Genomic DNA, 13,264 nt, shown 5'->3' on the forward strand with positions numbered 1-13,264 from the left:
ATTTGGTGACAGTAGAACAAGTTGTAAATGCAATATTGACATGAAACAGTTTTCAAAAAAACAATTCAATTCAACATTTGCATTTTGGAGCCCTCTTTTCTATAAACCACTGCCTGCTACAGCTGAAATCATGGATGATCAGGTGATGGACTGGACCAAAACATTAAAAATGCAGGCTGTAAAACCAAAACAATGAGCTGAAAGATGCTAAGATGCACTGTAGAGCTGAGAAGTGTTGAGAACTGAGTAAAGTGATGGTCACTATGAGTGACCCTTTCATTTGACCCAGTGTTCATAAAAAATGGATAAGGGCAGCTTTAAGATTTAAGTTTTTAAGGAACCAATGGGCTTGGAGCTGAGTGCCATAGTCAGGCTATGGAAGTTATAAAGCACAGACATTCATTGATGATTTTTCCTTTTCACAGGTTAGTCAACAAGTAAAACATAGATTAACATCACACTTTTCATGTAACACCTCTGACAAAGGCTGAATGAATTGCTAATGCTATATACTCCCCAATCTACCCTACTATGCTGTACAGTTAATTGAGTGTAACTGTGTGCCATTGGTTTCAAATCTTACTGTAGGTCAAACTGAACTCTCACGCAATGCTTACTGACAAGCCTGCAGTTTATTGTGCATGTTAATGGAGCTTTATAAAGCATGCTAAATGCTAAATGACATTTACTTGCAGTAGGGATGACCCACTGCATTGCAAAAGGAGGATAAAAACCCCATATAGCTTAGCATTAATTTGCAACTTAGTGCAAGACTGTATTAATGTCCACTCTTAAGGCTCAGTTCAGATTTGCACAAACACACTACAAAGAATTCAATGTATTTCACGCCTCTGCTGCATGTTGATAAAAAAAGCACAAGATTAATAAGAACATCAAAGTTTCGCTAGATTGCTCAGTCACAGTCAAAACAATGTGACTTGCAGGACTCATAAACTGATGCACAGGCTACTGTAACTGATGCAGCGTATCTTAACCCTTTACTCCAGACTGAAATAAGAAGTATTTTTGCTGCAGACTACAGTCTGGATATATTGCATACATAAAGCAGAAGGTAAAACCCTCTGAAAACCCACCAGCCAAACTATTGAGTTTTTTTCTCTCTTGTTTCACACATACAGAAAAAGCATACAGAGACTGAAGCTATCAAGCACACTGATTTTTGAAACATTCACTTGGTAAAACTAGCAAGTACTTCAGATTTATAGCAACAATACAGCGGCACAGTTTTAACTGAGAGGACTATCGTTCTTCCTTGGCTGTCCTCATTTGGACCCACAGTGTAAGGTGTTATCTTCCAGACCCAGTCATATAGAAGAGGAGCAGAGATGAGCGGTGCAATACCCTTACAGTCAAGCAGAAAAAAGTAGCAATAGTTTTATTCCCTGATCTCCCTCCACTGTAGGACTGTATCTTGTCTTTCTGTTGCATGAATCAGTTTGATTTAGAAGTGCATCTCCCTGGAAGGGAGTTCTCTCTCAAAAGGGAAAAAAAGGAGATGATTCCTTATAAATAAAGGTTTAATTATTAATCACATTGCTTTTCCTCTACCCTGCGGAGACAAGGTATCAGGAAACCACATCTTTATCAAAGTGGTATAACCTCTGTCTGTAACAGCATCAATACAGATTTTTAAAACCAAACCAGTGACAAATTTATGAACTGAAACTGGTAGTTGTATCAAAAAAAGGTTCCAACAATACCAAGGCCAATCCCCAGTCTTTAAGGTAACCGGCAGGAGACTAACAGTAGAGTGACATCCGACTCCGCCGCATGGCCTCGCTGATCAGGTAAGCAGGGCTAATCTCCGGTTCTTCAGTCATAACCACAATGTTTTGCCACTCTCCACACTGGTTGGATTTCTTGATGGTATCCACAACGCAAAGGGCATAAAGACAATCCTCAAAGGTTGCGGCCATCGTCAGAGGCCTCCCGTCCCACGTCCGCCGGTCATCCTGGTCCTCAAAGGCCTGCCGAACAGCCTGGATCATGCGGATCGTCCCGGTGAGATATGGGGACGGAATGTCACTAAAGGCCTTCTCTGGTAATGAAGCCTTCTCAAGAGGCGTGTTGTCTTTGAGCAGGAGTTCAGGGCCGCCCCCAATTTCCCCGCCACCACTGTTCTTTTGTCCGTACAGGTCTGTCCCTGTGACTGTTAACCTCCCAACTGTCCCAACGACGATCACCTCCTGCCGAAACTCTCCTGGAACGTTGAAGTTGAGCGTAACGGTACAACAGGCACCTCCCTCTAGAACCATCTGGAACGTGCAGAAGTCGTCACTGGTGATCTGACGGATGCCCCGGATGTGGTCTGTCTGTTTGACGAAGGTCTTGAGAAAGCCGTGGACTTTTGCTGCACGCTGGCCTGTCAGAAAAGTCAGAAGGTCGATGATGTAACTGCCTACGGAGTGCAGGCCCCCTCCTCCCATCAGGTCATCACAACTCCAGTTGTATTTCTTCCCCAGTAAACTGCCACTGTGGACCTTTAGAACAAAAAGGAGACAATGTGACAAGATCATGTTGATTAACACCCACACTGTTGTCATTTTAATCAATGGTGAGTAAGAGATTGAAAGATTTTGTCATACCTGAGCTTCACAAACCAGGAGCTCCCCTATGTACCCTTCCTCTAACAGCTCCTTCATCCGAACAAAGGCCGGCAAGAATCGTAGCACATTTCCCATGATGCTCAGCAACTTGGGGTAGTACTGGGCTGCTGACATCATTCGAAAGGCATCCAGGGGTGTGGCTGTCCGGTCACAGATCACGTTCTTGCCAATACCTTAAAGAGGAAGAAAGACAATTGGGAATAAGCATTTTTTGGTTTGCTAAGGAATCTACTGTTTACCTTATCATGGCAATGTCAAGATGAAGAGAGGGCGTAGAGAACAAGAGGAGAAAAGAGAGAAATATAATGTGGTCAACACTAACAACACTCTCAGACATAATATCCTCTGGAGCATAAAAACATCCCCCAAAGAAACAATGCACTGCTACAAATTGTGGCATTCCCAGAATAGCTGACTCAAGAATTCCGTTTGGGGATTTCTGCTCTGAATCATGGACGTTATGGCAAAAGAGGATTCTTGAAAAAAGATTTGATGACACTGTTACCTCTGCTACTATAAGAAGATTAATGTTGACATTCTATTTCCACAATTAGAATATAACTGCAAAAAAACAAACCAGGATGTTAAATCTTGTTAAATCTGAATTTTAAATGCAATTTAGAAGGGTTTAGTGTTGGCAAGCATGCAAGGTGTTGCAAGTCATAAATGTCCTGCTATGAGATAAGACTGCACAGCTGAGAGATTTTCAGACAGGCTTCACTGGTATTACTGGAGTCCTGATGGAAGGTTGATAAAAAGACACAATGTAGAAGTGAATGACTGATGAAGAGAAAAGGAGGCCAGAGGCAATACAGGACAGCTAATTAAAATCACTTCCAGTACATTAAAATGCCCACTGGTGCCAACAACACCCCAACACAGCACAGAGAAAGGGTTGGGCAGCTATGCGAAGAGAGAGAGACAGAAACCTTTCTGTTATGGCATTCCCTTTTTTTGGTGGACAGTCAACTGGAAGGAGACAGACTGGAGCCAACAAATGGATGACATGCAGACTTGATCTTTATCTGGATTTGAACCTGACCCTGCAATGTCTTGTCATAGGTACACAGTTTGTTCCTTAGGATTAGGAAAGTCATGACTATTGTCATTATCTGTTCATCATATTTTTAACCATTCATTGCTCAGTCTTTACACTGCCCCAAAATACAAAAAAATGCCCTTAACAATCTGACACCTTCAAATGTTTGTTGGGCCCATTGAACACCCACAGAAATTCAAATTCACAATGATATGAAACTGAGGATACTATATGGGTATAGTGGCACTACTTTACACCCACATTCTTCGAGCCCCTTCAGTGTGAACAGTAACATTCTGCTTTGCTTCCAGTCCTGGCTAAGGGTTGTGGGTGGAGGGCTGTTATGGAAGTGAAACTTCCCATGCTAATCTGCCATTAGCTCCAATAGGCCAGGCAAGGAAATTAATCCCTCTGACCCAGTTCTAAAGGAGCGCTCTGAGAGCCCCCACCCACCACCTAACCACTGTAGACACACAAAGCCAAGCAACAACAGAACACCCCCGTCTCCTACTTTCTGGCAGAAATACAGTCAAACAGATACTGGGAAGATGCATTGCCCTGGGTAAAGCCCCTCTGGGCAAATGCTAAATGAACTTAACTGATTTTTTTTGGCACTCATATTTAGCTCAATGTTTACAGAACAATAGCTTGGCTAGCTACTAAAATGCCCAAAGGCAGATTTCCCTTGTCCACAGTTATTCTCTTCACAATTTGGCCAAATTACATCTAAAACTCTTCAGCAAGGTCACAATTATTCAAGCTACATAAACATTAAAGCCAGAGATAATTGAAATTGAGGCTTTTTATGCATGTCATTCCAACTCATGATTGTACTTAGGTGTCATCTCAGGCTTTGAGTGTGACCTTTACAAAGATAAATACAGCTTCTCTTCGGATCAACAATGACCTTTCACTCCCCTCCCAAAACTCTGAAAGGTCGAGGCTGGCTTAGACAGGTCAGCCTGTTGAGTCATCAGAGAGCTACTCAGCCACAGCCTCCTTCAGTGTTGAGTGAGAGGTTATGTTGGGCATCCAATGGAAGACGAATGAGAATGATGGAACGTAACAGTGAAATAACATTGGAACAAAGTGACATTTGGTAGAATAGAGCAGAGAATAGAAGAGTAAGAGGTGGGTACAGCAGAAGAAAAACAGAAAACAGGATAAGGGCGGCATGAACAGAGAGACAAGGGCGAAAAAAAGAGTAGAGATTATGAAAGGAAAAGAAAGAGATGGAAAATGAGACTGTGAAAGGTAGCAGGACTATATGTCTACCTAAAAATGAAATGGTGTGGCATGAGCAGCATTGTGGACTGTCTGCTGAAGGACCAGACCAGTCGATCTACAACATGTTTCAACCTTCACCTACCATCATGAATTTTGGGGAACGACCGAAAGAATGAGACTCTGAAAGTTGCCGAAATGAGATTCCTTTGCAGGGTGGCTGGGCTAACCCTTAATACAACTGTAGAATTATTGGATGGTTCAATAGCTTATGAAATCCCCTTCCCCTACTCTGATGTCAGAATTGGGAGTGTAATTTTCTGAAACCAAAATTAAGACCTACCATTTAATTTTCCACGTATACTACCATGTGTACCACTGTCTGAAAATGTGCACCGTTGTTCCTGTATTTAAACGATATCATACCCCTATGATGAACGGCTTTTCACTCCTCCATTAAATGTGCAGAGCAGCTATAAACAGTTTTGATTGAGAGATCACATCACATTGTAAAAACTAGTTTCTTGGTTCTGTCATAGCCAGGGCGAAGTGGAGCTCAACTCTCAGGTAAAGCTTGCGGCCCGGTGGGAGAGCAGTAATGGAGCAGAAAAAGCCTCCAGCGCTGTAGCTCAGTCCCTCAACATCAATAATTCATGTACAGGACATATCTAACCAAGAGACTACTTGAAAGACAGAACGAGAGAAAGCTTGAGAGTCCTTGCAGGAGAAGAAGTACAAAGAACAACTGCAACCCGACACATATTATGCAGGTGTTCCAGCAAAACTATGACGGTTACGTAATTATAAATGAAAAAATGAACCAGGTCACTCTAAGCTTAGCCTAGTCTGGTATGTAGTAATTACAAAAATGTCACAATAGACTCATTATTGAAGGAGAGATATTGTGGAAATATTGTTGTATGGTATTAGAAAATAACATGACTGACATTACAGTCATTTCATGGAGAATGTGGTATCAGACCACTGTTCATAAACATCACTCTCTGCTTTCTAAAAGGAGAAGAAGTGCTTTCCTCAGCAGCAGTGAACGACGGCCGTCTGCTCGCCATGCCTTCCGGTGGTCTTGATGTGCCGAGCAGTGACATCCAGTCAGAGGGAATCAGCTAACCTCACATCCTGTCGTCTCACAGACTCGAGGCCCGACACACCTCAAACAAATCCAGGTCCAAGTGGTTAACATGGAGAAGTGCCACAGATGAAGTGTTGACGAGGGAGACAGACAGTGAAGCGCACACTCATACTCAACAGCAGGGGAACAGTTGTTTTCTCATTACACACGACTACTGTTTGATCACTTGCCAACACAAATTCTGCTCGTGATCACCTACTGAGAAACAAAAATTAATTCCTTAATCTCATTAAAGAGAGAGGAAAACGAGATGCAGAGAGGCATTATAATTAATTGGACGGAATGGAAGATGAGTCACTCAATCTTTATTGAATGTGTCACGTGCAGAGTCTCAACATGATTGCAGCCGTTGTATAATAACTTATAACAAATGAGATCGCTGCCAGAGTAAGTAGATTCTGGAGTGTAGTGGAACAACAAAGTCAGAAATCTGCTGGATGGTTTACAGCAAGAAGACAGTTAACATGAAAACTATTGAGATAAATGACTCAATCCATGTTCTGGTTACTCTGGACAAACTACACACTTGTAAATGTCAAGGATCACGTCTTGAAATACAAATAGCTGTTTAATTTTTAATGCAATCTTTCAATTTTGGAAGCATCACAAATCAAATCTGAACATCTAGATGTAGATCTGATGAGAAGAATGCACATGGACATTCCAGTCTTTCTGTAGAGTGATAGTCATCAACATAAATGATTTTATGCACATGCCTCCAGAAAAATGACAAACTGAACCTTTTCAGCAAAGCGCCCCAAAACAACATATGTTTCCATTTAAACAACAAGCCCCTCTGGTGGTAGTAAGAATTTTGATGAGAGCAAAGTTATGAAATAAGCAGTCAAAACATCAAACTTTAGGACAGGACACAGCTGTTTGTTTCAACGAGTCAACATCATTACTTTTTTATAAAACCATGACCACGATCTCTAACCTTAAGAACATGATTATTATTATTATAACCATGACCTAGAGGAAACAGAGTTCAACCAAAACCACACATTTCCCTAAACCTAACCAAGAGGATTTTGTGCCTGAGCCTAATAAAACCTACTAAACCGTAGTGTTGTCACATCATAAGACATTCATTTTTGGAAGGCATCTGAAGGAACAGAACTGATGATAGCATGACATCAACAATATCTATCTCCACCATTCCTTCTTATTTGATATATTGATGAAAGCTATACAGAATGCCTTTATCTATAGTGTAAAATTACCGACATGTATATTGTGAACTGAGTTTAAATGAACAAGTCGTATGTTTAAACTGCTTCAGGGCCTACAATAGACACACAATTACCTTCCTGCTAAGTCAACAGCAGGAGGAACTGGTTCCACTTTTTATTTCTTTGGAAAACAGAGAAAGTTTCAAAGAAAGGAACAAGGACAGGGCAAGCACGAGAACACGCAGAGACAAAGAAAAAGGCCACGAGAGAGAGAGTGAGAGAGAGAGAGAGAGAGAGAGAGAGAGAGAGAGAGAGAGAGTGTGAGAGAGAGAGAGAGAGAGAGAGGGAGAGTGAGAGAGAGAGAGAGAGAGAGAGAGAGTGAGAGAGAGAGAGAAAGAGAGAGAGAGAGAGAGAGAGAGAGAGAGGGAGAGATAGCAGCTGCATCATTACGAGTGAAGGCCAGCTCTCTCCAGTCCAGCGCTCCTCTCGGCTCGCTGCCACACACACACACACACACACATACACACACACATCATCTGGGCCTCACTGCTTCAATGTTTTCTTCTCAACACTATAATTCACGCCACCAAACACACACACACACACACACAGGACACAGCCTTGAAAGGAGCGAGAGAAGGCTTTGAGTATTGAAATGTTGATGACTAACACACAAACGCCATAGTTTCTTTAGAGTTTGAGCTCATACCTCCAATGATTGTGCGCCAGAGTAGTAATGCTGAGGAAGGAAGGGCTGGAAGTGGTGACTGTGCAGGAAGGTGAGGTAGGGTGTAAGTGAGGGCGAGGTGAGTTATGTAGCAAGTAATTAGTAATTGTTTAAATGTGTGCATTTTGTCATCTGGTAATCTTGTGACAACAGTGATACATTTCACTTGACTCATAGATTGAGGAAACAGCAGTTCTTCTTATGACCTTACAGCAATGAATCTTCAGTGTCTTATAAGAAAATACAGTCAAACACCTTTCCAGTTATTTTTTTCTTTGGCAAAAAAAAAAATCGAATTTTTACAGCTGCATAGTAAAAGTGACGAGAAAGCCATCTGTAACGTAGCCCAGTGGCAACAGCTGGAAATCACCACAGAGGAAAAGCCAGGTGGATTAAGAAAGATGCTGAATGTTTTACCATGACAGCCCACACAATAGGCCCTCCGCATGAGGATGCCAGAAATAGAAAAGCCAGGGGAACCGGTCGGGAGTCATAGCCATCTGCCACACTGCGGCGTGCACGTGCTCCAGCAGGGCAGGGGTCAGGAGGAAGAGACATGTCAGGAAGGAGCTTTTTAAGATTCCTACTGTACATACCGATGAAAACGATTCGCGGTACATCATGCTGTCGCTGTCAACACTTCATACATGTTTTACACGCTGTATGGCAATTCAACAGTGTCAGGTTGCATTTAAGTACATTTGTCAGTGTTGTTTTTTTATGCTCACAACATTATTCAATTAAAGTAGTATTGTGGAATTTACAGGTAAAAATGAGTTGATTCATTAATTTACTACGCAGAGTTAAGCATGCATGAGGACTAATTAGATATGTTTATATTAACAATGGATTGAATGAGTCATATGAAAGGTGTCGATTGCAGTGATGATGCCACAGCCAATCACTTCACTCAACATTGTAGTGTCTCTCAACTCACTATTCTTCACTAGTTTTCTGACTGCATCTTTTGGTTGCTGTGAATCTGAATCATTGTGGTTCTATTTGCTCAGGAAAGAAACATTACTACACATTTGTATTGGATGTAAATGTGTATAAATACAGTAAAGTATGCACGTAAATGTATATATCTGTATCTGTATGACCACAAAGGTATACAGTATGGGCAGTGGATGGATGGAAAAAGCAAAATAGTGCATTCAGTAGCTCAACCATCTGCTTTGGAAAATGCTGTTGCTCTCTCGTGAGTATGTGTGTATACTGAGATGTGTGCATGAATACACAAGTGTATAACACTATATGTGGCAGTGCTGGGACCAGACAAAGGGAAGCGAGTGGGCCTGAAATATCACAAAGAACCCTCCATCATTGAAGCACTGGAAAAGTAATTAGCTTTGTCTATTAAGGTAGTGGAGGAGGAAAAGCTCTGAAAAATCACACACACACACAGACACACACAAACACACACACACACACACGTAGTAATCAAGCGAGGCATTTGCAAATGTTCAAAGAAGGACTACTGACTCATGCCTGCGTCGTGTGGTCCGCCTGATAACAGAAACTATAACTGAAGATAAAATATTCTCAAGGCTTGACCAACTGAAAAAAACATCTAACATTAGGATAGATGATATGTTCTGTTTTTTGGGTGATTTTCACATAGTTTCTCATGAATGAAGTCTTACAGTAGAAAACATGGTTTACTATAACCTAAAAACAAAGCTGTGCATGCATTGGCTTCAATACAGAGTAGACTCTCAGAGACAGACCAGGCTCATCTTTCTGATGATTATCCCAAATTAAATTTAGCTTAAAGCAATTAGTGAGGAGTAGTGAGGAGGGGGTGGAACAGAAACACAGACATGGGCGACTATATGTGTTTTTCAGTGTATAGCTCCAGCTCTCTTGCTGGATGTAAATCAGAGCAAACAAGCTTCTTGCTACTAATTTGTCCTTTTTGTGTGACTGGCATGTGTTCCCACTCTGAAATTAGCATATAAAAAGCAACCTTAATAGCACTGATGGATGAACAGTGATGACCAGCCAAACCCTCTGCTGTTATGCAGGAATATACACTCAGTGTACAAGACTGGAGTTTGTCATCTAGGGTTTACTGGGATTTAATGGGGTTTTTATTAGAGATTTAATGAGGTTTTGGGGTGGACAGTCGGTCTGGTCAGTCTGTCATGCAGATACAAGTTGGTGACAGTATTGTGGAAATGGCCATGCACAGGATATCAATAATTTGTTAAAACAGATGAATAAAGCCCTTGACCCATCTGTTTTTATTAGACTTGGATTGAAGGAGCTATTTCAGTCACTATGATACATTACAAACCAACAGCCACTGACTGATTCATTGTTTTTATACCAAAACTATGATTTGAAAGAGTGCAATTTTCTATTTGGAAGATGCATGAATTTGGCTGTGTCTCAAATGGAGCACTTACGTGAGTGCACCAGAATGTAGTGCGGAGTGCGCACTGAGCACTTACCTCTGTGGTGCACACTGTCGTGGGTAAGTATTGTCTGAAATGGAGCACTGGCGTTTTGCACTTAGCGGAAGTGACGGGCTTGCATGTCGCTGCTGGCCGCCAATTGAAATCAGAAAACTGGGCAAAAAGTCCCTCCCCTTCCGCTACGTAGGCAAAATGGCGTCCGTTTAGTGTGAGTAGTGTCCATCATCTCACACTGGATTTTTTGTCCGTTTTTAGTGCACCATCCGGGTACTTTCAGAGCACTGAGTTTTCGCTTGTTCTTCAGTGTGAACGCACTATGCCCTAAAACATAGTGCTTGAAGTGTGCAAGTGCGCCATTTGAGACACAGCCTTTGATTCTAACTTACATACTTAACAGTGTTTTAAGCTAGCAAGTAAAGATTGGCTGTAAAGACTGGTCATGCATTATTTTCACCCAGCCAAAGATGTATTTTATCAAAAAAGAAACAACTCTGTATAATGTTGATGTTTGAAAGAATAAAAAGTACACTGTGTCATTTTTTCTGTTTAAAATAGCTTAGAGGGCTCTCAAGTATTTTTTTTTTACTTTTTCAGCTTTATGTCAGGTAGCATTAGCATGGTGTGTAAATGGACAGCTTATGTACAAAATTGCTGGAATCTCCCACTTAATCTTTAAGACACATAATTATTATAGTTTCATACTTTCACACTACTTATAGCTCTGAATGTGGACCAGCCAGGATTTGGGTGTAGTCAAGAAGGCAGCTAATGTAACTGTTTAATTAAGCTTAATCTACCAACATTAGCTTATCATTAACATTACAGGTGTTAAGCTTGATAATGAAAACACTGTCAGATATAGCTTACAAGCAGTTTGTTATTACTTTAAATGAAGGAAAGAGGTTATCAATACATATAACAACACTCTTGATTGACATTGAGTAGAAAATTGATGTAATATCCTGAGAAATGTGGGATAAAGTGGTCAGTCAGGTTAACATAGAAGCTAACGTCTATCTGACTAGTTTAATAAAATCCCGGTGGATCCAAAATGATTCTATTCATGTAAAAACAATTGAGATATTGGTTTAAAAAAATTGCATTTGGATATTTTCCTCAAATCATTTAACACCACTAAACTTGAGTGTTTCCTTATGTTGAAATATAGCATTAATCACGCAATATAGACTTTAGACTGACAAAAAGCAACCGGATGGATTACATCTATTATAAAAAACATCAGCAGGTTGCATTTAGGGTTTTTATTATATGTATGGCAACTTCAGGTCCATTAGTGAACAGCAGAACCAGCATGTACGAATGATGAAGGGCATTAGTCTCATTCAGCAGGCTTTTCCCCTGCTGCTAATGTCCAGCCAGTTACAAGGAGTTTAACATTCTTAAAAGTGCTGCCATTAACCCCTGCACCAGAGCTGTTCGCTGGCTACTATAGAGATGAATAGTAATCAAAGGAGTAGCGTCTGGCCACATGGTTCCTAATGCATGCACTAAAAGCACATGTTAATGATGTCCGTGCACTCAGCAGGCTGCTACATCAGCATTTCACACTGCAATTAGAGCACTGTATTACATTCAGACTGAAGCTGTCACAATATTCATTTATGCCTTTATAACAGATCTCTTCTAAACACAAGCTGTTAGATTTTAGTAAATGATATTAATTTCATGAATGATTCAATAATAACAGCTCCTGAAATATTGTGCTAATGAGGCTACAGTAAGTATTTTAAAGGATCAGTTCACCAAAATTGCAAAAAACCCTTGCACCTAAGGTGCTATCTAGTCATTATGGTTTTGTTTCCCCCTTGAACATTACATTCTTGCCTCATGGTTATTTTGGTTTATGAAGTCACACATATATAATTTAGCTGGCCGTGTGAAAATGTGCTTCTACCCTTTTCTGCTGAAGGATAATGTCACGTTTCAGTGAAAGTGAAGTGAAAGTGGAAGTGGAAGTGTTTCTGGCAAAGTGTCCCACATCTCCTCTGTCCAGGCTTTGAGATATCTGTATCTGGTAGTGTCAGTCTCCTCTAAGGTGGAGGTGAGTGTTATCTTCATGGTGCATAATGCATAAATAATGATAAATGAATAAATACAGGTCTATGGATTATTTAGACCAATGGGGACACTGATGAGTTTTCAAATGTGGCTTTTACAGTGTTTTGAGCACCACAACTATATGACACTAAGGCTAAGTGATCAAATATTGCACATTTTTGTAATCTGAGTGAGAGTAATGGTTAATAGTAATCATATGCTGGACTGGTGAGCATTTATCAACATGTAACACACTGCATCAAGCACCCTAAACTGTAAAAAGTACAACGGCTTTTTGTGTTTGAGCAAAAATGGACCCACTACTGCTTAGTAAACACGCCTAATAGAAAGGCAAAAGTGTGTGGGTGTGTGTGCGTGTGTGTCTGTGGGTAATCAGGCTTCCACCTGCACCCACTGTGGCCCTCCAGGGTCTAATTAACTGCTGAGTTGAACTGCTACCCCTCCTTTCTAATCACAAACACACACACACACACACACACACACACACACACACACACACACACACACACACACACACACACACACCCTAATCAGCACACTTCGCCTCACAGCCCTGATGGTAACATACATAACTGAGACAAATGAAACCTGGCTTCCAAAAGACTGTCTGCCTCCCCACAAAGAATCATCTCAGACCCTCCCTGTTCCATTTGCATTTTACTACCAGCCTTTGTGTGTCTTTGTCAGGTAAAGGTCGAGCTGAAACGACTGTCCACACAAGCCTCTTGTTTCTCTTCCTGTAATTGGCAAATTAAGGCGACTCAAAGAGCAATTCAGCTCATTTACATTTTAACAAACAGTCGGAGCGGGCGCTTATTGCTTTGCA

The 13,264-nt window shown here is 41.0% G+C and overlaps 1 protein-coding gene across 1 annotated transcript in view; it reads right to left on the minus strand.

The window, feature by feature from the left end:
• Nucleotides 1-1,760: 1,760 nt before the first annotated feature.
• The window catches only part of gfod1 (glucose-fructose oxidoreductase domain containing 1), a 29,420-nt gene continuing 17,916 nt past the window's right edge, over nt 1,761-13,264 (minus strand). The window contains exons 2-3 of the mRNA XM_053342472.1: nt 2,607-2,800; nt 1,761-2,501 (exon numbers count right to left, since the gene is read on the minus strand). Coding sequence (XP_053198447.1) covers nt 1,761-2,501; nt 2,607-2,800 — 935 coding nt within the window. The remainder of the gene's footprint in view (nt 2,502-2,606; nt 2,801-13,264) is intronic.

This window comes from Scomber japonicus, chromosome 21, assembly GCF_027409825.1.
Source record: "Scomber japonicus isolate fScoJap1 chromosome 21, fScoJap1.pri, whole genome shotgun sequence".
In the NCBI taxonomy this organism is placed as follows: Eukaryota; Metazoa; Chordata; class Actinopteri; order Scombriformes; family Scombridae; genus Scomber; species Scomber japonicus.